Source organism: Melospiza melodia, chromosome Z (assembly GCF_035770615.1).
Source record: "Melospiza melodia melodia isolate bMelMel2 chromosome Z, bMelMel2.pri, whole genome shotgun sequence".
NCBI lineage: Eukaryota > Metazoa > Chordata > Aves > Passeriformes > Passerellidae > Melospiza > Melospiza melodia.
The window spans coordinates 54,410,345-54,438,035 of NC_086226.1; the positions used below are offsets into that span (position 1 = coordinate 54,410,345).

Below are 27,691 nucleotides of genomic sequence, written 5' to 3' on the forward strand. Positions count from 1 at the left end.
CCACTGCCTAATACAGGTGTCATGGAAAATTATCCCTATCCTGTGCAGCCCCTCGCCATCATTCCCAAGGAACTCCATCCTTCTCCAAGCTATCGGTGGAGTGCTGTCCTCTGTCTCAAGGCAAGGGACCAGCCATCCCTGCTACCAGCCGAGGCAGCAGAGGCCACCAGGGTGTGATCAATAGCCCTGGTGGCACAGCCACAGCCACCACTGTCACACCTCCGCAGATCTCGAGGCACAAAGGGACGTGTGAAGTGCACGTAGCAGCGCTGTGGTTCCTGTTCTTAACACTGCATTGCTAAAAACTTCAGCAAGAACAAAACCTGGGTCCTGCCTCCACCCCGAGAGACAAGACAGCCTTATAAAGAGTGGGTGTGCAGGTGTGTATGAGGAAATGAAAACACTCTCTGCTGAATGACATCAGAGATAGATAAAATCGATTCAAGACCAGAGATGTTAAATGGCAGAGACTTTAGTTACACATCAAAAGATAATGGGCCAGAAAAGTTTCTGGTTTAAACTATCAAATGGTTTAGAAGCTGAATAATTGAGCTGAAAATTTCAGATAATGATAGCAGCTTCCAGCCTTCAAGGATTTTCAGAATAATTTTAATCCATTGCCCCTAAATAAATTAAAAAAAAAAAACAAAAAAAAAAAAAACATAAAAAAACCTAAAACCCTGTACCTAAAAAAAAAAAAAAAAAAAGGCATGTTAAAAATAGAGAACAGATAAATACAATAGAACACGTCCTTTCTGCATATGGCTGAGCCATAGCTCAGTTCAGAATTTCATACACATGTACTATATGTGGTAATACTAGCAGTGGATGTGGGTAATACTAGCAGTCAGTATCATTGCTTGAGGAAGGATAACTTTGCTAAAATATGTTGAATTCCATTAAAAATTAAAAGTTCTCCACAAGTGACACATTTACACTTTCTGCTTTTCTCCCCTCAGACTCATATAGTTTCTTTAAAATAAACAAATAAATGCATTGAAAACCACAAATAAATAGGTAAATGTTTTTACAACAAGTAATAAACTGTACTGATTCCCATTTACCAAAACACCTTTGCTGATACAAGGACATCTTTGTGATCAGTAATTCAACCTTTAGTATTACTATACAGAATTCTGTGAAGTACTGAGCAGGAACCAGAAATATGTTCATAATAATCCTTTCAATTAATTATGTTTCATGAGAAACTGCATACCCCAAAATGTCTTTCTAACTGAAATAGGTGTTTTTAGAGACTCATGCTTAAATTCACTTTACAACTCTTTCATACAGGCTAAATTAGTTTTATGAAAATGGAAGAAACTAAAAACTTGATCTTAAATTACTTACAAAAATCATATTATTTATGGGCTTGTTTACTTTTAGTTCAAAAGCAGAGTAAGATTTTTATCTTCAAAAACACTGACGTCCTATTCCCAGAAAATTATTTAATATTAAAATAAATTTCCAATCTAACACTGTCTCTCTCCTTCAAAGTGCTTTCAAACATTCTTTTGTTGTGATAAAAAGAAAATAATACAAAAATAGGACTGACACACTTTTGTGACCTTTATTTAAATAATATTACCTACATTGAAAGTTCTATTTCAGTAGATGTGAATTCCTGGGACCTTTATATTTGTCTCCCCTAAGCACAAGAGTGAATTAAGGAAAACACAGCCAACAGAGCTTTTCAAATTCTCTTTAAATTGATAATTCTCCCTGTTTCACAGGCTGTGGCAGGAGTGCCCAGAACATGAAGCAGCCCAGCAGAGGAGTCAATGCACATGCCAGCATTCCCCCGTGCAAACACTGCCTGCAATCACAGACATTTGCATTTGAAGGCATATTTCAGCCCGCAAGATGAACTGCAAAGGTGGAAATGTTTACAAAAATCCCTCATCAGGCATAATTTAAAGTAGCAAGGAATGATCTTCAGCTCCAAACTACTCAGGACTTTTGCTTGCTAATTTTTGTTGGTAAAACCTGAAGCCAAACTGGCACTTCAGCCATTACACACATTGAAAACTGTTGGGCAAGTGCACATGATTTAAAATAGAAACCAGGAAACTAATGACACACAAAATAAAAAATCAATTTTAATACTTGCTTTAGATTAGTTCTCTGTAGTTGATAATCCTTAAAAATGTTATCCAATTTAACCATGTCATTATATTAAATATACATACGTAATTATTTAGGTAATTAAATATCACCAAGACTGGGTTCAATATTTCCATTTCCATTTGGAGGACTTTCTAAAGCTAGACATCATTTCCATTTGTGTTCTGTTTTAATGGGATGGGCACTAGAATTCAACTGAAAAGTAAACAAGATAAATGTCTGCTAATTAAAATTAAACTATGGCTTGAAAGTGAGTTGGAAGTGTGTATTGTCTACAGTACTACTTTCAAGTATGTTATTGTGCTTATATCTTTTTCTTATAATTTTTTCCGTTCTTATCAGTTTATGAAATTTGTACAAGACATTGAGGTGAACAATCTATGTAATTGTTCAAGGAAAAGCTATTGCTGCAAATATTGTATATAATATGCTGCAAAAATGATTAAATTATTATTTAAAAGTAGACAGCTTTTGTAAGGTTTGTCATGTTGGAAAGGGTTGGGGTTTTTTTAATTTGTTGCTATTAAACAAACACAAATTTTTCATATTTGTATTTAATGATTTAATTCTTAATATTGTGCAGCGAAAATGAAGCTAAACAACTATAACAACTATTGATAACACTCTTTTATGGCAATAGGATGGTTTGTAACTTTTCCTTTTTCCTTCATTACAACTCAGAATCACAGACTGGACTAATATCATCACAGGAAACTCTAGCTTATTATTTGTTTGTATCCGCATAAAATCAGCTTTACTGTAGTACAGAAAACAAATAACCTCACCATTCTGAGTGCCTGAATAAGACGGTCTTTGTGAAAACTACATAGCTTTACACAAATTATTTATTTGGCCTGACAGCAGTTCAGGATTCTTGCATAAAATTAACTTTCAAAGCTCATGTGATGCTCATGTGATTTAGGGAGTGAATCCTCAGTTTCCGGAAGAAACATTACTGAAGATGCCAAGTGTAACATTTAAATTAGCTATTGTTGATGCTGGAAGTCCAAGACTGTCGGTAGGTCTGTACCAGCAGAGCTGGATACAATATTCCAAACCTCTGTTAACTGCAACACAGCAAGCTGAGATTAACCACTTACAGTATGTTTTAAAAAATGAAGACCACCACCAAATTGAAGTCATGCCTCTGAGAAAATGACCCTCTTCAGTGTAAGCTAACAAAATTGTGAGAATGCACATGTATTTCAGAGCAAGTGCTCTCATGTACTGTTCATGCGCAGAGTCCAGGGCCCGGGCATAATTCAGGAAATAAAGGTGACTCATGTATAGTCCGTGTACCTTCAACATATCCTCCACTGTGTTGCTTTCACTGACTGCACTGGAACCACTCCATTGGTTTCCCTCACCCTAATGCACACTGGAGTAGTTTTGCAAAAAGACCTTCCCATTTCTCCATACTCGAACTGCTAGATATAAATTTCTGATTCTCACCCTGAGCTTTTGAAGTGATTTGCACCTGAAGACTGATCTATTTCCTGCATCCTTTCCTATGATGTTTTGTATAGAAGATCTGCTTCAAGGGGATGTTGCTAACTGGTTAAACAAACAGAAGTTGTATACGCCTTAATCTAAAATTTAAAAAATTATGCAATCTCTGTGTATTATTCACTGTATGGTTTTGCCTAAAGCTGATGCAAATCATAACCCTATTCCCACAGGAACATATATTAGCTGTAAAGCACTACAAATAACTTCTAACTTCCTTTCAAATCCACTCTGCTAGGAGTTGGACAAGCATAGATCCATCCAATTAGTTGCATGTTAATTTAGCTGGAATCAATGTGTTTTAAGTTACCTAAACTTATGTGCCTTCATATTCAAAGACATTGGCTCAATGCATTTTTTGTAGTTAATGAACATGTAATCCATCTTACAGCTTACGTGCAACTAATTTTTAAAAAAGCATTTTAAGTACATTAAAATTTAGATTTTCCCTCTCCTACGTCTCTGGTGTCAGCAGTAAGGAGATCACTATGTATAGCACTATGTACATTCACTTCTGATTAGCCAATGAAGTTCAGGAGAAATCTGCTGCAAAACAAGAAAACCACTTTCATAAATCAGGTGTACCACATTGAACCTTATACATAATATCTCTGAGTAGTTAATGAATAATGAAGTGAACATAAAAATGGTTTTCCTTCACATATTCATTCAGGAATAGAAAACTGACATAGTGAGTTGGCATTCTTCACCCCAAAATCTTAAATCACACTAAACAATCCTTTAAAGACAGCTGTGAAATGTTGATTTAAAAATATTAAGTTATTTATGATTGTTGTTTTCTAGCAGGCATTCCTTATATTGCTGTCTTTCAGCACTAACATATAAGCTGATTGTCTCATGCTGAAAGCCTGTTATCTAGTCTAATTTTAACTATTCTAGTTTAGTAAACTAATCTAGTCTAATTCAACTTAAGCTAGTCAAATACCTTATACAAATCAACAGAAACACTCGCTTTTTTTTCTAAATGGAGTCTAATTTTCCCTAATACCTCAAATTTTTTCTCCAAAACAGCAAACTACATTGGAAGTCAATAAGCAGCTCACCTGCACTTGCACCTTATAGAGTGTTCCCTAACACTTTGCTAAACCTCTGAGTTTTTCACACTAAAATTCTCACATTAGAGATGCCAGCCATTTTTGACTGTCAAAAAGTGTAATTCTTTTTAAGAACTGAAAATCATACCTCTTTCAAGGTCAGAGTACATATGATTTGCTATATTAAAGTATAGCAATTTTTTAGTAATTGAAGTGCTCAATAGATTTGAAACTCACCTTTCAAGCTTGTAGATAGTATTAGAGAAAACCTCGAAACATGGAAAATATAAATCTAGACGACATAATCCAGAAGACTGTGACCCTGCCAGCACACAACAGGGCAGTAGCAATCAGTCAAAATTTTCCATGCCAAATTCAAAGCAAAGAAGTACTTAAATATCACTTATTAATTGCAAATGGCATTCCACTGCTAAGCTTCCAGAGATTTAATACCTTCTTGTAAGCACACCTAATACACAGCCAGCTTCACAGCCCATGCATCCTTGGCCTGTCAAGGAACACTTTTAAAAACCTCTTTCTTATTCAGTTAATTTTGAAGTATGACAAAGCTCATGCTCTCATAACACACATCTACTTTGTTTCCTAAAATTATATTCTTACGACAAATAATCATTATTCATCCTAACTTCTAAGCACATTAAAGTATAATAAATGAAGATATTATTTCATTATTGTTATTATATGACTACATTATCCCAATATCATATCCTCTAGCCTGCCAAATGCCATTCTGCTCCACTGGTATCTTTCAAAAAAAATCACACAAAGATTTTTTTTCCATGGTCTCCTGCTTCAGCATATTCCTTTACGTAGTCAAAGTCCCTGGTTCTCATGGGGAACATCAGCCACTTTAATGTCTGTGATAGGAACAACACAGCAAAGCACAAACAATCTAAGTGGTAGCATTGTCAAAAGCATTGATGACAACTTTCTGCTACTGGTGATGGAAGGGCCAACCTGAAAAGCTGGGCTGCGGGACCTTAAACTATATAATAAGGAAGGTCTGGTTGCAGATGTGAAGGCTGTGGCAATCTTCATTACAGCGACCATAACATCATGGAATTCTGTATTGCTTGAGGAGGAAGCAGCCCTGGGCTTCAGGAGAGTTAACTCCAGTCTCTTCAGGGAACTTCTTTGAAGAATTTCACACGAACATGCTCTGCAGTGAGCAGGATCCTAGAGTATTCAACAATCACTTCATCTAGGCTCAAGACCAGTGCATGATCAGCAAGGAATTCCTGTCAAAATCTAAACATAGGCAGGAGCTTTAAAGGAGGTGAAAACAGGGACAGGTCACCTGGGCAGATTACTGTGATGTTGTCAGAGTGTGTAAAAATGCAACAAGGAAGGCCAAGGCCCATTTGGAATTAATCTGGCCAAGAACATCCAGGATAACAAGAAGGGCTTTTTCCAATACATCAGGAACAAAAAGGAAAGTGTGAGCCTTTTTCTGTGAGGAACAGGAGCCATTGCAACAGAGGCTGCAGAGAAAGCAGAGGTACTGAATGCCACCTTGGCTTCAGTCCTCACAGACAAGACCAGCCCTCAGGAATGCCTGACCCAGGAACAAGGTCTGGAGGAAGAAAGCCTTTCCTTTTGTTGAGGAAGATTGGCTTAGAGATTGCTTAGGTAAACATGATCTCCACAAGTCCATGGGCCCCAGTGGGAGTGATGGGAGTCCCACAAATACTTGAGGGAGCTGGCAGACACTGTAGCTGGGCTATTCACAATCACTGAAAAATCATGGTGATCAGGAGAGGTGCCTGAGGGCTGAAAGAAAGCAAACATCACTTTGGTCTTCAAAATGGGCAGAAAGGGGGATCCAGGGACCCACTGGACAGTCAGTTTCACCTCAGTCCCTGGAAAGGTGATGGTATGGCTCATCCTGGATACCATCACTGGGCATGTGAAAGACAAGAAGGTAATAGGTAGTACTGAGCATGGATTAACCAAAAGGAAGTCATGCTTAACAAAACTGATTACCTTCTACAATGGGACTGTTGGCTGGATGAGGGGAGAGTGGTGAATGTTGTCTACCTGAACTTCAGCAAGACTCTGGGTACCATGATACCATAAAGGCAGAGTCAGGAATACCATCTTGATGAGTGGATGTGGATTGAGAACCGGCTGTTTGGCAGATCCCAGAAGGTGACACAGTGACAGTGAGCAGGGTCTAGTTGGAGGCCTGTCACAAGTGGTGCCCCCAAGGTTCAATGATTTGGACAGAGACAGAGGCCTCCTCAGCAGGTCACTGACAGCACAACTCTGGGAGCAGACACCAGTACCCCAGAGTGCAGCCTTGACAGGATGGAGAGATAGGCAGAGAAGAACTGTCGGAAATTTGACAAGAGCAAATGCAGGCTCCTGCACTGGAGAAAAATAACGCCAGACACCAGCTGGAAAGCAGCTCTGAGGAGAAGGGCCTGGGGTTCCTGGTGGACTGAACCATGAGCCAGCAGTGTGCCCTGGTAGCCAAGAAGGCCAATGGTGTCCTGGGGTGCATTGGCAAGAACATTGCCAGCAGGGTGGGGGAGGTGATCCTGTGATCCTTCCACTCTGCTCAGCCCTGGTGAGGCACATCTGGAGTGCTCTGTCCAGTTCTGGCTCCTCAGTGCCAGAGAGACATGGAGATCCTGAAGTAAGTTCAGTGGAGGGCCACAAATGCGGTTATCTACAGATAACCTTCACCCCCTGTTCCCTGTTGTAGCTCAGCCTATCAGGTGCCCATCAGGACCCTCTCACTTTAGGTCTCCTTGTCTCCTTCCTCATGAGTGAGAGAGGATAACAATCACCTATTCTTCTTAGCTCCCACATTTTTCAGACTTCCAAAACAAGGAGCTGCATTTCCTTCCAGGTCAGACTTTTGCAGAAAAAAACTGAATGCAAAACATTTCATTATAATGTTCCAATCCCCTCTTTTCTTGGCAAAGATGGCAATATGCAGAGACCACAACACCACAGTGTCCTGTGTCATTTCTTCATCTACTGGTGCCCATCTAGGTAGTCTCAATTTAAGGACTTGGGCTCAGTACCCTGGCTCAGGGTAATAACTCAGTTGCATTTGATGATTCAATAACTCAAAAAACAACGCAGTTACATTTGGTGATTCAATAATTATTGCCTGCCTTTGTGAACACTGTCCAACCGAACTTATTAACATGTATTGGCAAAATACATGTTATTACACACATACAGACTGCAATGTTTTCCCTCCCATTTGTCATGAACCAAGAGTACATACAGATTCAAGTACAATTTCTCATCTAAATGGCAGCAAGCTATTTTATTTATATGTGTAATATACTATTCCACTCTGTCTGTGTCCTTAGACATGACAAGGAAATGCATCTTACTTTGTGTTTGCATAGCAAAATGGGGTCCTTATCCATGCCTTAGGCTCTGTGGCACTATTGTGATAATGTGATAATGCAGTAAACACTGCTGTCACTGCCCACGGAAATGCACTCCACATGTTTCATTCTGTTTCAAGCTGTCATTTGCATGTTGGCCCTCAGCTTCTTGCATTCATTAGATAGACAGAGACAACTGAAGCATGAGTGCTAGTTGTCTGGTGTGGCTTTTTTAAATTACAGAAATGAAATAACAGATATTCTTAATGAAAGTTGCTAAAACTTTCACAACATACATTTTTAGTTTAAAATGGCAAATCCTGCAAAAATAAAATTGTAACATCTTAGAGAAAACAAATTACTAGTATGGAGGAAAATTATTATCCGCCCCTTTTGCAAAAAAGAAGAAAAGGGTGACTGATAATCTGTGACAATTCTGGCACTGAGGAACTTTGGACTCTGAAAGAACATGATTCTGCTTTCACCAAATTATAAGCCCCTGAGAGGCTTAGGGTGTGATTTCTGGAAATTCTGAATGCTACCTGTACTGTGCTCTCCGTTTCTATTCCCAAATGGTTGTCTTGTAAACAATATCGGAAAATAGAGTGCTTCAGATGATCTGGTGTGCCTGAGATCTGGCAGCCACACTGCTGTACACAAGGTCATAGCTTGTGAGAATGGCAAAGATACAGGAAAGCTTAATGCTCGACATTCCTTGGGGACACAATATCTACCCCACACAGCACAAAAGCAACTTTTTCTATTAAACCACACCAGCTCTGGAGCAGTGACAGTGTAGAAACAGCCTGCAGGTCTACTTCTCTCCTGAGCACTTCAGGGGGACACAGTGACCTTGCAAACCTGGGGTATTACAGAGACACTGTGATCAATGGAAGCTTCATCCCCTTTCTCTGCAAAAGGGGAGAGGCTCAGAAGGCAGACCACAAATAAGAATGGTAAGTCATTTTTCCACACTACCCATAGCAAAGTACATTCTCATTCATGAGCTCTGCAGAAGAAAAGTACCAGTGCAGTGCAAAACACTCTATCCCACACAGTAACCTGAGGAACTAAATGTTTCTTTTGAAATACAAATCTCAGACAGCATATTCCCACGAATGTATTCACATGTATAGAGGGCAGAGCATTCTATCTCAGATTTTTGAATTTTATTTCTTGAAGAACTGAGAAAGTGATCCAAATTAAACAGCCATTACAGCCTCTCTCTCAATAGCAGATTTTATCCTTGAAACCTCCTTTAGTCCTTAAAATCTACACCTAGATTTTAGGAGATGAATAGTCCCACTGAAACCATAAAATTTCCTTTTAATAAGTATAGGAAATAAAGTATAGGAAATAAAGTATCCTTTATTTCCCTGAGGGACCAGACCGCCTCAGTCAGCCCATTTCCCAGGCACAGCCCTGGGTAAATGCAGTCCCACTTTAGGCATTCTGCAATCTCATCTTGGAAGCCCATAAAACTGAGCTCAAATACTGCCCAGTCTGGCTAAGCATTCCTATTGCACATGTCTAGTTTTTCACCAACTACTGCTGTGTCCTAAATGCCAAATGCTTCATCAAATCTCCAGACCAAGACCAAGGCAGATGGAAAGCAACAGGCTTTTTGTACTCCACACACTCTCATACCCTTTCAGGGATAAAAGCAGTCACTCAACATACAACTTCACCATTATATCTTGCAACATTTTACTAATTGCCTCACTGTCAGGGAACTCTGGCAGAATTTTCTTTATCAAATTCTCACACCAGCTAAGCCAGAGGATGTGCCCAGTGCACAAGAGTCAGAGTTGTAAACACTTTTCATTTACTTAACAGAAAGCATGTTCCATGCCAAATCTGTAGCTGTAGCCCACATCCCTTTTGTAGCCTTCAACATTTCTAGTCTCCCTACACATTGAACGAAATTTGACTACTAGCGTATGCTCTTTTACATTTGGGCCACTAATAAGGTGAAGGATGTCATCAAAATTACAGCAGATCTGGCACTGGTTAAAGCAAATCTGTGTAGATGAAGGAACAATCATTAAGGCTTTACGGACATACTTTCCTCCAGAGTGACTAAAATCCTCCCCACATACCCTCAAGTGCTGGAGTTCATTTTGATCTCTGATGTAGCTGAAAGATGTGCAAAAGCAGGCACAACATCAATCGCAGATGAAGTGCTTGAGAGGGCACTGTTTCGTTTATTCCAGTGAGTGTATAAAATATCTGGCATTCATGAATTATGTCAGAATGATGTTTACTTTGGACAGAAATATACTATTATCTTGTTCATAAAGCAGAAACCCTTCTCTCAGCAAGACAACTCATGATATTTCTGCAAAGAAATACTGCTACTAGAATCCCACTGAACCTTTGGGAGGACAGTACTTTCCCTTTTATTTCCCCTCTTTCTTAAGCATATATTTGGCTGATCTATTTCAGGAATGCATGGGCAAATCTTCACTGTTCAAAATGAGAAAAATAATATCCTGTAGAAGCAGATTCAACTTTAATTACAAAGCAATATCAAATTTGTACAGACACAATAGGGAAACAGAATTTGTTAAACTGGCTTCCCCATGGATTCATAATCTTCCTGTACCATCCAGTCTGCAGGATAAAACTCAGAATCCTCCTCCAGCAAACGTTTGGGTTACTGCGTAAGCAGGAAATCCTCTGGAGACGGAGAAGGCAGAGAGAGGTTAGAAAATGCAATTTCTTCTGCATCTCTTAGAGAAGTGCCAAACATTATGTAGGGCACAAACCAGCTCTGCATGTTCACCACAATCATAGCTCTTCTTGTCTTCTTTGAGTACTGCAAAGTCAGTGAGTCGGGAATTTCAGGAAGAATTTACATGTCACTGTGCCTACCTGCTTGTTCTTTAAAAAAACAGAAACTAGGAGAGCAGTTTAAAATACACTTTGATGCAGTGAACAGAACAAAGAAGTTCTTTTCTCAACAGATTATCTCTGAGACCGAGTGTGAAAACACAGAGTTTTGCTTCAAGGGAAAGAGGTTAATATAAATTATTATATTAATAATTTATACTGAGACAGGCAGCAGGGGAACCACAGAGCTGTCTCTGAGGCTGGAGAAGACATCACCAGCAAAACCAATAACCTGCTTGGGAATGAAGAATAATACATTACTTCTTGGGCCACACCTGTCAACACCTGGTAGAATTTTAATTGTTCTTGGAATACCACCAAAATACAGCTTGGCTAGGCACAAGAAGGACATCAAAATAATTTTTAGAAATTGGTGCCCTCAAAATTACCAAAAGCTCCTCCTGCAAAGGGTGGGGAGAAGAAGAAAGAAGGCAAAGGCAACTAAATCCACATCTGCTTCTTCCCTGTAGTTTTCCAAACAATAAAAGACAAAGCTTTTAAAACAGGCAAATAGAAAGACATCAAATGCAAGTTCTTCCATTATCAGAATGCAGAATATTTATGGAAAATCTAAAAGGAAAATACAACTTTTCTTAAAGGTTTTGGATTACAATGGTAGTTCTGACCACAAAGAAACAAGAGCATTCACAGAGTAAAAATAGAACAGTGATAAAGCAGATGTTGGAGCTTTTCAGGACATTCAGTTTGTGCCTATTTTTTCAGAACAGAGGTATCCACTGAACTACTTATGACTCATGAAAGAAAACTATGTACCATATCCTGGACATGGTGTGTAAATAAATTCTAGAGTGAACTTGTGTACACACACACGAAAGAAACATTAAAATATGTGAATATTCATACCAAATAATATATCAGCAGTGCTGACTTATTACAGGAAGGATAGGAGGTATAGTTATCAAAAATTACTTGTTTTCTCATGCTTTGTGAAAGCATCTGCAGACCTAGAAATATTTCCACTATTTCTGAACAACCCTGGTATCATTCAGGATTTCACATGACATTGCAAATAAAAAGAATGGGCAAAAATCACTACTATAAATACTCTAAGTTTTTAACAGTAAGGTTTTTTTAAATCTCAATTTAAAAATGCATAAATACCATTACAGCTTTGGAAAGATATTTTAAAAATGTGATTGGGTTTGAGAGGGATCAGCAAGCAGACCATGAAAAATAAGATTTTTTTATTTTAAAATCAATTTAAATAAATTAAACTTGTCAGAATAACCTAGTTAATGAGCAAGAAGGCGTAGAAATTGAAGTTTTTAAGGTACAACGTAGTTACTGCAAAACCTGATTAATATAAAAGAATTGCAAAAAATCCCCATAGAGACAGTTAGGATATTATAAAGGCCTTACAACTGTACAGATTGCTATAAGAAAATTATAGGGTGTGCACAAACACACACTACCCTATGCAGACAGTATGTTACAAGAGCAATAAAATATAACAAGGGAGTCAAGGTAATTCACAGAGAAAATAAATTCCAAAAGATTACTCAAACAAACAAGCCAACCAAATAAATAAAACAAAACAAAACAAAAACAAAATAAACAAAAAAACCCCACCAAACAAAACAAGAACACCCAAAAAAAAAAAAAACCCAGAAAACAATCTCTGTCCAAAATATTGCAAGGAACTTCTAGCCATCCCTGTCCAAAGACTAACTCCAGATCATTTTCATCATAACAATGATCCAAAAAGGTACTTTGGGGTGAAAAAAACCAATAGGACAAAAGTAAAAAATTATTTACAGAACTTATAACAATTCTTTAAATAGTCCCTGTGAAATAATTACAGGAATTACCAAACTGTGGAATTGTTTATCAACCAATCTGGGTTTCTGTTTCCAAGACAGTACAAAGACCTCCACTTCCAAACAAAAAGTAGAAATCACAACCTGGAAGTGCCACAAAGAGAATCTGTGAAAAGGACTGAAAACAATCTGGTGGACTGAAGAAACAGGTAATGAAAAGAAGGTGTGAATGTCAAGGCAGACGCTGGCCTCAGAAATAGGGTCTGTGTCTATGCACAGATTTGGTGTCTTTACCCATTTCAGAGAAGGCAGTAATCTGGGAGTTGCTGAAAGGCAGGAGTTAGCAATCAAAACCACTGTGGCCACAGGGAAGAACTGTAATTCCTGCTTCCCCTTCCTCCCCAGTCCAACCCAGCCTCCTGTAGTTCTTCCTACACTCACAAGATGAATGAGCTCTAACAGAGCCAGGAGAGAGCAAGTTATTTACACAAACCTAGCTGAAACAGAACTCATCCCTTGACACCTGAAAGTAAATGTGAATATAGAACAAGGAGGAGAATATATTAGATTAATAAAAATTACCTCAGTGGTTGTGATTGTAGATTTAAAATCTATGTGTTCTTTCACTGGAAAGACTTTCTACATAACAGAATGAAACAAAAGTACAGGTGCAAATGTTGGTAAGATGTAACCAATACTGCTGTCTTAGCATTTTATCACATAACAACAGAAATCTCTACACAACCAAAGTCTTGTTCTCTTCCCCACGAGCACAAAGGAGACAAGAGGGGTCTCTCTGTGTATTAAAATAAAGTTGATTTCTGCCTCTGTCTCCTCTGTGGACACTAGCCTTGGGCAGTGTGATTTTCCTCATGCCCACATATACCAGCATCCTGCTACCAGAATTTCTCTTCTACAGCATTTTTCCACACTTAAGTTAAAACTCAGGCCAGCTGCATGAATTACTTTGTGAGATCTCATCATCACAATATGAATGAAGCATTCCTCCATTATGTTTTCACTGAAATTACACCATAAATTCTTCTGGGCAAGATACAAGCCTCTGATTCTCAAGAAAGTAAGAGGATGAAAATTGCTACCTCTTTGGTGCATATCATGCACACACAAAAAATAACCAGAACTTTCCTGAAAATGTGTGGTTTGGTAATTTTCCATTTTGATGTGCCACTCTTCTTGCTTTAATCCCACAAGCCAGCAACATGATTTGGTTGGTTTGGGGATTGACAACTGCTCAACTCTTCTCTATTCTGGTGGCTGTTAAGTACCAATTGAGAGACCATATGAAAAAACTCCAGAAATCCTGGAAATGTGAGTGGGTTCTCCAGTCAAAACAGAAAACCTCCCTGGATATGCACCTAGCAACTGGCAGGAGCTCCTCAAGCTGCTGGAGTGATTTTTTCTGAATGGCTGAATCTGCACACTGAATCACTCACAGCACCGTCTGTGAAAGCCTCTGCTGTTTCCTTCCCTTTCCAAGGATGGAGCTAAAGAAAACTCACACAGAGCAGGAGCAGGCAGGGTCAATGTGTGTGGTGCACTCCACCGACTCGCACACTGAATGTTTCAAGATAAATTCTTGAAGTCATTAAAGTTTAGGCTGGCACAGCACAGCTTCTAAGTTTAACTCATATCCCAGGTAACTGTCCCATCTAACACAAGAGTAGCTATCATCCTCTGACTGTGCAGTATTTATCTTTGTTTCTCAATTTTAAATTAATAGGGTGAATGTGAAAGATCTGCTGCCTGCCTTTTGTTCTGGAAAGCAAAAATAAATAGGATTAGAAATATGTTCTGTAGCATTTTTGTGCCATGCATAGCACTCCACTCCACTCTCATCTGCATTTTTGCAAGTACTCTTCAAATAAAGAAACAGCCATGTCTCATTTATCGCTCCTCTATAGGGCTTGGAAATTGTGTCCATAAAAATGAGAACAGAAAACCATTGACTGAAGTTGTGCAGAACACTTTTGTATTAGACTCTGCTGCTAAGAGCACTCAAGTGAAACAGCACACACATATACCCTCCACACTACCCAGGAAAATCAAGACTGCCATCACAGAACAGATTACAGGTACAAATCCAAGATTACAAATCCAAGATATGCAGATGTTTTGAAAGTACCTGCTAAAACCAGTGTGACTCCTGGTTTAGCCACCAAAAACCATTGAAGATCCTCTTCACAATTTTTCAGATTTTGCACTTAAAATGAAAGTGCCATGAACATAGCTACTATTTCACAGGATTTAGTATCAAACTTTAAAATACATCTTCAGTCATTAAAAAAAAAATCTCCTTTTTTCTTTATTTTTCTTCCTTTTTAAAAATGGAGATTGCATCTCTACTAAGACTACTAAAACCCTCCAAGCATTTTGGAGTGTTGAAATCCACCACCCATGTCAGGCAAACTGCTAGGACACAACAGTACTGTTTCTCCAAATTAACATTCTTGCTGACTAGCTCCCAGGTAATGACTGGTAGACAGGAGAGTCCAGGAACCATTCCCAAAAATCAGTGCACATATAGACACTCTGTTTTGGAAACAAAAGTGTTTGACTAGTCTCTGCATCTGGAAAAAAAAGAAGTACACACCATTGCAGTCTGAACTTCATGCATCAATATCTTCACAATTTCACCTTATTTATGTTTAATAAATTGTTATGTCCTGTTGTAAATTTTCTGACACTGTCTGGGTTTGGAACATGAGGGTATTGTGTGTTTGTTTTAATTTTGTAATACCATTTCTTTTTAGTTTTCTGTTATGTGGAAAATTGTGAAAAGTGGGCATACAGACTGATGGCATGAAAAAGGTTTTACATGGTGTTGTCAGAAGTTCCAAAGTTATCTTTGCAACCTTGCCCTTTTACAGCAAATTTAAATATTATAACATAGAGAAAAAATTGGTCAGATGGAAATCATCTTGGTTTGTGTTCTTTAAGTACAATTCTAATCAAAAGGGAGTTGCTATGGGGAAAATATCATTGTGAGATAATGTATTTGAAAGGAGCAAAATTTGTCTTCAATACAAATAATTTACTTCTTCCTGGGGTTCAAGTAAACAAGGGAAAAATAACGGCATTTTTAATGAAGGTGTTGACTCACTTAACATATTTTCCAAAGGGAGCATTTAAGAGCAATGATTTTGCAGCCACTTAATACTTATGTATCTTACTGCAATTATTTTGAATCATCAGATTTCCAGCTATTGCATTAGTTATTTCCATTTGTGAACACTTCTGCTGAAAAAGAACTTAAGGTATACTGCCCTTTACCTTCTCATTTCTGACTGTGAACAGCCTTGAGAAATTTTATGTTTTCTAACCATATACGGATTGATATGATACATTTCCTATCAAGTTTCCAGAGGGGAAACTTTTCCTCTAAGTATAACAGTACTAGATCATCAGTGTGTATTCCCCATAAGCAGCAGCCACAAATATGATGATTACTGCTCACACTCGGCTTACAGCTGGTAAGCACACTGAAACGGCCAGAGGTGGTTGTCAACACACCTCCACCAAAAACGCGTTAGACCCTGAAAAGAGGAAAAGAGAAGCACTTTTAGGAATTGAATGCCTGTAGCTGGGAAAGATAACATAAACTGACAGAGGAGAAGTGAAAAAAGAAAAGTGAGATGTTGCTTGAAAAGTGTGATATTATTGTTGTTATTATGATTATCGTAATCATTGTTACAATAATTATTATTATTTCATGCCAGAAAGAAGACTTAATATTAAGTTGCTGAATTATTAACACTGTGTTTTCACTATCAGACAAGGAATTAAAAACACAGTGAAAAGAAGGAACAAAAATGTGACTTGTAAGGTCTAGAATGGGTCTGTCAGAAAACAAGGCTAGGGAGAAAAATGAGCAGTATTTAAGCAATCAAAAATAAAGGAACAGACATGAAAACTAAACTAAAGGAAGAACTCTAAGGAGATATATTCCATATGCAGCAGGGAAAGGCACAGCCAAAGTCGTATGCTGACAGCTTGACTTTAACAGGACAAGGAGAGAAGGATTATCTGGACGTTATGAACATTGCCAACAGGTTGACATTATTCCCTCACTAGGGAATGGAGGGGAAGTGCAAAAAGAGAGAGAGAACGACAAGAAGATGGAGAGCCATTTCAGTATGTTTGATTTAATAAGCCAAAATACTCAGAAGAACAATAACCTGTGCTACAGAAAACAAGTATTTTATCACAGAGATAATTACTTTCCAGTCTTCTAACCCACCTGGTTGTTTTTGAGGAGGAAGAGAAAAATCAGCTGTCATTTTTCCCATTCTTTAACCTAAGCGTTTAGAACTTGAGTTTTTAATATAATATCTGTTACAGGAGACCAGTGAAAACCATTCAGACTCTCTCTCACCTTGCCATAGGAAAGGCATTAATATCTCCTTTTCTTAAAGCTCAAAGTTCAGGAGCATTGATACACACTGTAAAATAATTTCTAACCTCTACAGGAAATCCAAGCTATAAAAATACAACCAAAACATGAAAATACATTACTTCCTTACAAATTAATTATTTTGGCTACTTAATTCTGCCATATTATTTCTTCTTGGCTGCCTCATCTATTCAATCTGTATCAGTGCACTGAAGATGCTTATGTAGACTAGGGCGTCTCAAGATACAAGAAAACCTTGGGGTGAGGCGCAAAAAGCCCTTTCAAAACAAAAAAGTGCATGAAGTTCCTGCAAAGCATTCTGTATCTCACAGGAGCCACTTTTCTACACACAGGATCAAAATTATGATTTGCAGTTCACAGACATAAGCAGTGCTGCATTGTGCTTAAAGATTTTTCAATTGCCTTTTATTCTTACTTCAGCTCTACTTCTACTGTTCAGATAGTGTCCAGACATGCCTGACCATAATGAATTTAAAATCTTTATGCAAAGCTGAAAGAAAATGAAAGGAGGGTAAAAGTGAAAAGACTATACTTTATATTAAGTTACTTATATATATATATATATATATATACACCTAAATTGTTTCTTTTTACTGAAACACACCTTCATCTTAACCATGGACTGGGTAAGTCTTCAAGTACAGATTCCTTTATTTACTAGCAATCAAAATATGAATTGCAATGTCAATCACAACACAAAGTAAACAGGCAGTTAAAAATTAAAGGCAAGATTATGGTCTTAGGACAGGAAATTTTTAGATTTTGGTCATTAATCAGACGGCATGAGATTGTGAGGAAAAAAATATTAATAAGCTTTAGCCAACAGTAAAGCTGTTCATCTGCAGTTTAGTATATGTTGGATAAAATCCTGTATAAACCAGCTCTGTGAGTATTTTCACTTAAAAAATAGCGAGAGAGAACAACAGAGTTTATGAATTGTTAGTAATATGGCAGTATTACACATAGGTATGCACCTTTTCTTTATCAAAGACAAGGAAACTAATGTTAAGCAAGTACCAAGTTTCAGGAACACATTAAAACCTATCAAGAGAATTAATTTCTTATTTTTCAATGAAAAACTGCCAACACCCAAGTAATCTTCTAGCACCACACTCTATTCCTGTTTCCTTTTCAGTCTTGGAAGAAGTCAAGAGCACATCTTTGAGAATTATTAATGTATAAAAACAAAAAACAAATTCCAACACATGCAATTACAACAGCAATAGCTTTAACCCATAGGCGTAGCTTCATTAGAGGGTGTTCTCATGTACAACTCTCACCAGGACTACCTCCGGTAACTGTACAATTAGAGGCTCAAACACGAAGACAGGAATACAAGCCCTAGTGAGCAGTTTCTAAAATGTGTCAACAGAACACAGAGAATAATTCTTCCTAACCTGCATCTCCGTCCTTATCTCATCTTACTATTTTGAACCGCTGTAGTATCAATCCAGCAGCTCAAGGCGCTTGCTGGTTACGCTTCTGACATCGCTTACAGGATAAATATAAATTCACTAAGTCTCCTGCCTTCTGTCTACATAATCCCTTAACCTCTCCCTTTCCACAGCTATGATTTGCTGCCTTTTTCACATCTCTGGCCTCTCCACAATTTTCATTCTGCCTTCCCTTTTCATGCTGCCTTCCCTTTCCCACTTATTTTTTTTTAACTCATTGATATTCAGCATACCTTCACAGTGAGACTTGTGGTCACTGCTCTTTTACTTCACAGCCTGCTTCAGCATGTTGTTTTGGGGTTTACATTTTATTGAGGGATGGGAATTTTAAATAGTGTTATCTGGTTAGCAGATTTCTATTAAATTTAGCGTTTGCCTGTAAGACACAGACCAAGCAGATAATATTAATCAAGTAGACAACTTTTCAGTGATCAATGTGCTACAAAAAGAACTAGACGGAACAGTGTATGTCACGTTTAAAAGAAAATTAAAAAAAAAAAAGAGTCAAGCAAATAAATTATTAGCTGAAGTACAGGCAGCAGTATTCAAACTGCACAGAAGCTGCTCCCAAAATTAGATTAGCAAAGCACAAGACCATTCTACATTATTGAACTATCAGCAGCAGAAGGAAGTGAGCTTTCTCAGATTTTATCACCTTCATTTTAAATTCTGCAAAAAATGTTAAAAGGTCTAAGAACAGAACATGAGTAAATCAAAGATTTATTCTGCTATATTTTCTCCCTGATTCCTCAACCACTTTTTAAAAATAACATTTTCTCCTTGTTCAAATCTGGACACACATAGAAATTCAAGTTTTTTTCTTTGAAGTAACAATCAAATCTCTATTTAGATACAATTAAAAAAAAAAAAACAAACCAGTATTGTAGCCAAATTATATTTTTGGGAATATCAAAACAGATTTCTGTACAGGAAAGGTCATTCAAAGCAAAACCTGTGACATTTAAAAGGCCCCATTACAACACAATTTTACACACGTGCTGGGGCACAAGAAGACCCAGTCATGCAGTATTTCTACAAGTAAACACACAGACAACAAAGTTCATCTTTCAATAATAAGCTCCAAATGAGCTTATTATTGAGAGGAAAAGCTTCAGTCATGCCAAACTTATCTCCGGTTGCACACAGCTGAACCTGAACATCTCAAGGAGTAAAGAAAACTTGAATTAAGGAGTGAGCGAGTGGCACGGGTTAAACCAAGACTTGGTCTAGGCCATTGCTACTAAAAGGCTAAATTGTTGCATTTAGTTATTGCTTGAAGTCAGCAAAACTGGAAGTTTTTACCCATTATGTCATTGAGTCAGAAGAGAAGTGTCTCATTAAAATCTCCAGAAAGGAGGTCTTCTTGCTGCTCCAGACTCATTTCCAATAGTTTTGAAGACCTGCTTCCCCTATTGCCCTCTTTCAAACCTTAGTTCTGTGCTTTATCAGGCAGGCTGCACAAGCAGGTCACCCCTTTCTCTTGCAAATGGAAACAGACAGTGGCCACTGGCCCTTCAGGCTGTTTTTCATAACCTCTCCATTTCAGCTGTGCCGCAGCCGCTTCACCGTACTGCTGCTATGAGACTGCCTGACTACAGGTTACAGAGACAAACAAAAATCAAACAAACACAAAAACCTTCACATGGGAAAATAAACATCACCATAAGAATTAGTTAGGTGTTCTGAGGGTCCCAGCCCATTCTTGTGTCTGTCACCACTTCATCTGTTTTGCAGTCACAAAGTCTGTCAGATGAGGAGGATGGCACATTGAGTCTCGACCTTTGAGATGCAAACCTAGCCTTGAGCAACTTGGTGACCCACATGGCAGCTGCACAACTCAATAACTAGTTGGCTGGAGTCTAAAAATGCATGATTCATTTCTGATTCTCTGATTTTCCCCACACTGCACCATATGCTGTCACTAGACTATTTGCTAAAAAAATGTAATTTCCAAAAGCAAACTTTATTAGCTTGGTCGCCAGATGAAACACTACTTTAAAAGAACTTTAATAATAAAAGAAACATGTATTTTCTTTTCCTACCTAAACACCAAAATTTACAGAAGAAGGAAAAAAATACACACATGTGCATATGCAGCTTTTAAGTATATCTCCTCCCGCTTATTTTTCCTAAAACAAACACCCAGTGTTATAGACGAGTAACATACAATTCTTGTGGTAAATTTTATAGAGCCAAAGATCTACAGTGCATCTGAAAATTAGCATACACCTCTGCCCAGAAGTGAACCCACAGGTTCCTGTGATACTAATCTACATGTACAAGCCAACTGCTGGAAAGATATACTTGAAAAAGTAGGGTTTGGTAAAACTTGGTGTGCTAAACTGTATCAAATCATACCTATACACCTCATCATCTAGAATAGCTACATATCTCCCCTCCCTTTTCCCTGAACAGCAAGAATTTCAGTCATCACATTCCTTACTGCATCCTGTGTCCTTAGGAGACTCTGATGGCATTTCTCAGTGTTGTAGAATTAGGATTTCTTATCCTCTTAATGACCAAAACACAGCTGTCCAACATGTTCCAGCCAGCACAACCCTGGCATCTCTACTGTTAACCCAGCAGCACATCATCTGGGCCATTTTGTCCCAGTGAACATGCATCAATATGCACATATAGATCTAACTGGCACATGGGAGTTCCTTTCATTAAAAAAAAAAAAATTAGTATTGTTAAAGCTCCTAGCAAGTTTTGTCCACACTATGAAGTTCAAATACAGGTCTGACAAAGAGACTAAAGACAAAAAGTTGAGTGGTTTGGGATTCATTAATTCATTCTAGTGTCTAAAAAGCTATGTGCACACAGAAGGATAAAGAAACAATCTGAGCTAGTCCGACATTTTAAATCCTTTTGTCAGTGTACAGACACAGGAAAACAAGTTCTAAATGAGATTATAACAGAATTCAATCTTCAGAATTATCTTTAGAAATCTAATAGTTAAAATATTTTCAACAGTAATTTTTCTCTTGCCTGCAGAATGAGCCACAACAACGCAATACCATACAACTTGTTCTGAGCTCATTGCTCCACCTTGCCAAATACAACACCTAAAGTGTTAAAGTAACTATTTTTCTACTCTGTAAGCATTGAAGGGAATACTCTCAGCATATGTAAATCTATTGAATACTTCAAGCCCAAAGAACTGTCATAACATCGTCTCAGAATCTGACCTTAAATTTATGATGGTTTAAAGAGACTAATTTTTAAAGGTGCCAAATAAGTTCTGCAAAGCTTCCATTAACTTCAAGAAAAGACTCTGAAGGCCATGCTGCTTCTTACTCAATAAATCTTATAACCATACTCTTCACTAATGAGAGCACTAGAACGATACACATAGAAAATGTTTTCAGTGATTTCTTGTTACTTCCAGGTCACACGCCGTTCAAGAGTAACTAGTAGGCAACCACGGACTGGGAGAGGAGTGTGTGTGGAGCAGCCTGCCAAAGGGCTCTGGGGGTGCTGGTGGGCAGCAGCTCAGGGTGAGCCAGCAGTGTGTGCCCGGGCAGCCAGGAGGGCAAACCCCATCCCGGGGGGCAGCAGACACAGCATCACCAGCTGGGATTGGGATCATCCTGCTGGATTCAGCCCTGCTGCCCTCACCCTGAGTCCTGTGTGCAGGGCTGGGCCCCACGCTCTGAGAAGGGTGGGAAGGAGGTCCTGGAATGGTCCGGAGGAGGACAGCAGAGCTGGTGGAAGGCTGGAAGGCACATGCTGTGAGGAGGGGCTGCGGGCTCTGGGTCTGTCTGGGCTGGAGAGAAGGAGGCTCAGGGGTGACCTCACTGCTCTGTACAGCTCCCTGGGCAGGGGACATGGAGAGGGAATGCTGCTGAGTTCCTGGCATCCAGCAACATGGAACAGGAATGGCTCAAAGCTGCATCAGGGGAGATTCAGTCTGGATATCAGCAAACATTTCTTTACCAAGAGGATGGTCAAACACTAGAGCAGGCTTCCTGGAACTGATGCCTTAAAAAGAGACACTTGGGCAATGCCCTCGGTAACAGGCTTTATTTTCTGGTCAGTCCCAGAGAAGTCAGGCAATTGGACTAGGTGATTGTTTTAGGTCCTTTTCAACTGAAAAGAACCTAACACTCTCTTCTGTGTTAAATAGTTCTGTTAGAACTAACAAAAACATAGTTTGGTCCTGGCAAAAATGAAACTTGCATTTCATGGCACTTGGAGTTTTTCAGCCATAATGGTCTTAGCATAAGACTACCAACTCGATTTAAAGATGTAGTTCTTTCTGTCAGAGAGACAGAAATACCAACTGCGAGTGACAAACAACTTCCTAAAAGGCCACTCACATCTTCTGATCTGGATGCCAAGTTCATCTCTGTTATTCTGTGAACACTGTGGAAATTTCAGAGGGTAACTTGATTTTTATGCTTGCCGTTAAATCTGTAAGAATCTCTAAGTCTTCCATAGTATATCCAGAGTTACAGTTCCTGTCAGAACACCTGAAATACCCCTGCTTTCATGCATTACAAACATTGCTGCTACACCACAAAGGCACAGACTCCTCAGTGTTTGCATCTATCCTTAATACTTGAAGGAAGAAAGAGGGACTAAGTAATTAGGAAGAAGCACTTCGGCGAAGTTGTTTTTTGTTGGGATTTCCCCCCCCCCCCCCCCAACCACACAGCAACTACTATCACTGAAAAGCCTGCTCCAAGTTATCTTTTGTCTTAGATGAAGAGGAAGAGGGGGCAGAGCTTCATTTTGAACTCTGCCCGCTATCTCGGTAACGGCGGTTCCCGACACCGCACGCCGCGGGCCTTGCTTCCAGGGCAGGGCTTTCCCGGTGCCAGAGAGCGAGTCCTCCCGCACATCGGCTCCGCATCCCGCGCTGCCGTGCGGGCGCCCCGTTACCCCCGCGGGACGGGGATGCGGCCGCCGGGGTTTCCCTGCTCGCCCGGGCCCCCGCAGCCCAGAGCGCTGCTCCCTCCCGCGGGGACGCTGTGCCGGGAGCGCCGGAGCCCGACGGACCCCGCGGCTCCGGCAGCGGCCGGGCGGGCTCCGCGCCGTGCAGTGCAGTGCATCGCCGTGGCGCAGCACCGGGAGCCGGCGGAGCAGCGGCGGAGCCGCCCCGCAGGTGCGCGGAGCCCCCGCCGAGAACGGGGCGTGCGGGGAGCAGAGCTCCCGCCGCGGCAGCGCCGCGCCGAGCCGAGCCGAGCCCAGCCCAGTCCAGCCCAGCCGAGCCCAGTCCAGCCCAGCCGAGCCGAGCTGAGCCCAGCCCAGCCTAGCCCAGCCCAGTCCAGCCCAGCCGAGCCCAGTCCAGCCCAGCCGAGCCCAGTCCAGCCCAGCCCAGCCCAGCCCAGCCCAGCCCAGCCCAGCCCAGCCCAGCCCAGCCCAGCCCAGCCCAGCCGAGCCCAGTCCAGCCCAGCCGACACGAGCCCAACCGAACCCAAGCCGAGCCGAGCCGAGCCCAGCCCAGCCCAGCCCAGCCCAGCCGAGCCGCCGCCCGGGCCCTGGGACCCACGAACCGCATCCCCCGAGCCGCCCCGCCGCCGCCGCCCCTTTCCGCGCCGGCACCTGGATGTGGCAGGAGATCTCCGAGTCGTCCAGCAGCCGCACGGTGCATTTCATCTCCGCGCTCAGCGACCTGATGCTGGAGCTCCGGAACCGGATCATCCCGGCAGCCCGCCCGCCCCTGCCGCCCCGCAGGCAGCCGCAGGGGGCCAGCCTGCAGAGGCGCCCGGCCGACCACGGCACGGCACGGCGCTGCACGGCGCTGCACGGCGCCGCACGGCGCGGAGAGGCGCGGCGGCAGCGCCACCCCTCAGCCCCGCGGCGCTCCGCCGCCGCCCGCCATCCGCCCGCCCGCCGCGGCTCGGGCCGCCGCTGCGTCAGGATGCGCTCCGCTGGCCGGCCTCAGCATCCTCCTGCGCCCGCCCCCGGCACGGCTTGGCACGGCACGGCACGGCCCGCGGGGGCACCTCTCCGCCCTCACCTGCTCCTCCCGCTTCTCCGCCCCACCGGTCCCGGCCGGGCGCCCTGCGCGGCTCCGTTCCTGTCGGGCTGGCGGCGCCCAGGGGGAAAAGGACAGCGCGACCCTTTGTCTTCGCCGCCACGGGCGTGCCTCGCCTGGTTTTGAGCCCACCTGGGCGACTGGTGCTCGCGTGGGAATGCCCGATGCCCGGCAAACGGGGGACAGCCCCCAGGCTGCCGGCGGGGAGCGGAGTCCCCAGGCTGGCTGGCCGCCCATGCCTCCGGCGTGTCCCAACACAGCCCGAGGCAGGAGGAGAAGCCTGTGGAATACATATAGAGAGTCATGTAAAGAAACCTCACCAAAGATGAGTGTACCCTAATGAAACAGAAGAAAACAGAATACAACTTACTGTAAGAGTGCAAGCCTTGGAAACTTGTTTCCTCAGGGAAAAAAAAAATACCCATTAGGGAGCAGCAGTCATACCCCATTTGTTGTCTAAGTGGGAAAGAAAATAAAACATCCAGTGGTTTCACTGTTATGTTCTGCATCGCAAAAGGGTGTGTAAAACATTTGTGTAAAACCTTGCTGGCAGAAAGCAAGCACCAAACTTAACCAGCCTTGAAACAGGGATCAATACTGTGTTAAAAAATTAGCACTTGCCTTTGAAATATGAAATGAAAAACAGCCAGGGCAAATGTGACATGACTGGAAGTTTTTACAAATATAAAAGAAGCACTGACAATCACACATTTCAGTTATTATTGCCCAGTTGTCTGTGATTACCTCTAAATGTCCATATTTTGAAAATAGCTCTGTGTGAGTGTGTTGTTCTTTAGAAAATCCCGTGTAAGAGCATAAGTGCTGCTACTGCTGTAAGCTCTTCCTTTGGCTTTTTGCTGGACTGCTAACAGCAGGAAATACAGGCAACCACAAACAAATGTGAAATATATAATGCTCACTACCATCAGCTAATAAATATGCAGAGCCCTTTAATGTGGAACATAAAAGAAAAGCTATAAATATATGCTTCTCTGAAATGATAAATGCTTTCTATTGCATAGTGAATAGTGAAGCAAACCAGTGAGTATTTAAAATAGATTATTCACTTCAGCAGCTACAGTCAGCCCACAAGTTATGGAAGACGGTCCTTATCAACTGAGACACCAGATGTGGACACCTACTCATTAATAATATAATAAACTTTATGTCTTACAGTCCTGCAACATGGGAACTCAATAGCAGGATTTAAACCCACATGCAGATTGACTCTCAGGTGACACAGATTTTCCTGCTTCTCATAGAGAAGGAATCTTCTCTTTCTAAGCCACGTATTTTAGCTTTCCTTCAGTCTCTGCAGCACACTTTTCTCCACCCAAAAGGGGAATTACAAGAGAGAGCTGAGCCAATGTTGAAGATTTTGTGAGCAGGTCATAGCCTACCATTGTCTGAAGGGGGATTTTGCTTTACCTTCAGGACCACATGGAGGGGGATGAGCTTTCCAGGAGTTCTCAGAGTTACAGCAGCAGTGATGACTACAACATGAAATCTGCAGCCCCAAATAAGTGTGAGCACAAGAAGTGTGAACTAGTGTGTACCAACAGCAGCACAGCTGCCTGAGAACAGAGCTCAGCAGAATTTTATTTGCCTGTTGTAAAACCAGGTCACTCCTGTCTTTTTGTTCACTTTATTTGCCTCTTTAATATCTGATGCCATGTTGACCTGAGGTGCCTGAGAAATCTGTGAGACACGGAACCCATTTCTATGTTTCAGCTACCACAGCAATAGTTTTTAATGGCACAGAATGTGGCAGCCATCTAACAGGAAGACATCAGATAAATAAAACAATCAAAACCAAACACTCCACCCTGGAGAAAAAAAATCAAAGAACAACCAAAAAAACCCAACCAAGAAATGAAAGTTATTTTTGGTTGAAAACCAAACACTCTGCCTAGTTGCAGCTTCACAAAGTAATCCATCAGATGAATTTTGCATCACATATTAGGACTACCTCCCCTACCTTCTTCAAAAAGAATTCTAGGTTTGGTTTTTTTTTCCTTACAAATACAAGGCTCTTAAAGTTCTCTAAGTATCATAAATTATGCAGAAAAACCCCACAAACTTACCTCAAAACATATTACAGTGCACCTTTTTTGCCAGATCTTGGAGGCCAAACCGTCCTTATATAGCTAGCATTCGGAAATACTACCTGAAAAGGCAGGTACTTGAGGAACTGACATTTAAAACACTATGGCAAATACAGGAAAACACAAAGCAACCCATAGATAAATTTAATTCAGTTACCAGAAAATGCTGAGCTGATGGAGTATATAAAAAATATGCTGCTTGAACTTGCAGAATACGCTTTTGACTCAGGGGAAGGTTATCAGCTACTGCTGTTAGACCATGTTATGTTATTGAGGTGTTTATTGAAGCTCTCACCTGGCTTTGTACTGCCAAAGACCTTGGAAGTTCTAGCAGGAGATTTCAATACCTGGTAAAGCCACCTTCAAGAACTGGATGGTGGTGTGCAGACATATGCTTGAAATGCATTTTAGATCCATCAGACTCAGAACTACTCCATTCAATAGCCACATTCCCATTCTTTCTTCGCCTAACTGGTCTGAATGACTTTGCTTTGGGATCAGTGCACGTGGATCGCCTAAAGGACAGTAGCCTACTTACCTAGGAATGGCTGCCAGATACTCTGTGGGACAGCAGGGAGCACTAATGAGCTTGAGCGGTACTTTGATATCTGGATGATTCTGCACGGAGTTAATTACAGAATATAGTTGTCAAGGATTTTCCCTTCAGTGGCTGATAGTAACAGCAACTTAAGCTCTTTCAGTTAATGTTTATAATCTAACCAAACATATAAACATTTGATTTGGATTTGAGGTTTTTTTCAAAATACTTGAAGACTAATCCATAAATACAACAGCTATGGCTATAAACACTGCCTGCCATGGGTCAGACCTTGAGTTCCAGCATGGGTAGGCCAAGCACACAAATCACTGTCCCCAGAGGGGTCCTTCCCCAAGGCCCACACCTCCCCATTGCCTCGGCCATGGGTCCCTCACAGGGCACAGCCATTAGCCTTTGCTCAGAGATCATGCTGCCATAAGTTAACAGACA

General features: G+C 40.9%; 1 protein-coding gene across 2 annotated transcripts in view; it reads right to left on the reverse strand.

Moving 5' to 3' along the window:
* Positions 1-24,275, reverse strand: part of FRMD3 (FERM domain containing 3) — a 131,012-nt gene extending 106,737 nt beyond the window's left edge. For both annotated transcript variants that reach the window (XM_063180102.1, XM_063180101.1), the window contains exon 1: positions 24,163-24,275. In XM_063180102.1, coding sequence (XP_063036172.1) covers positions 24,163-24,261 — 99 coding nt within the window. In that variant the 5' untranslated portion in view covers positions 24,262-24,275. The remainder of the gene's footprint in view (positions 1-24,162) is intronic.
* Positions 24,276-27,691: the final 3,416 nt, after the last annotated feature.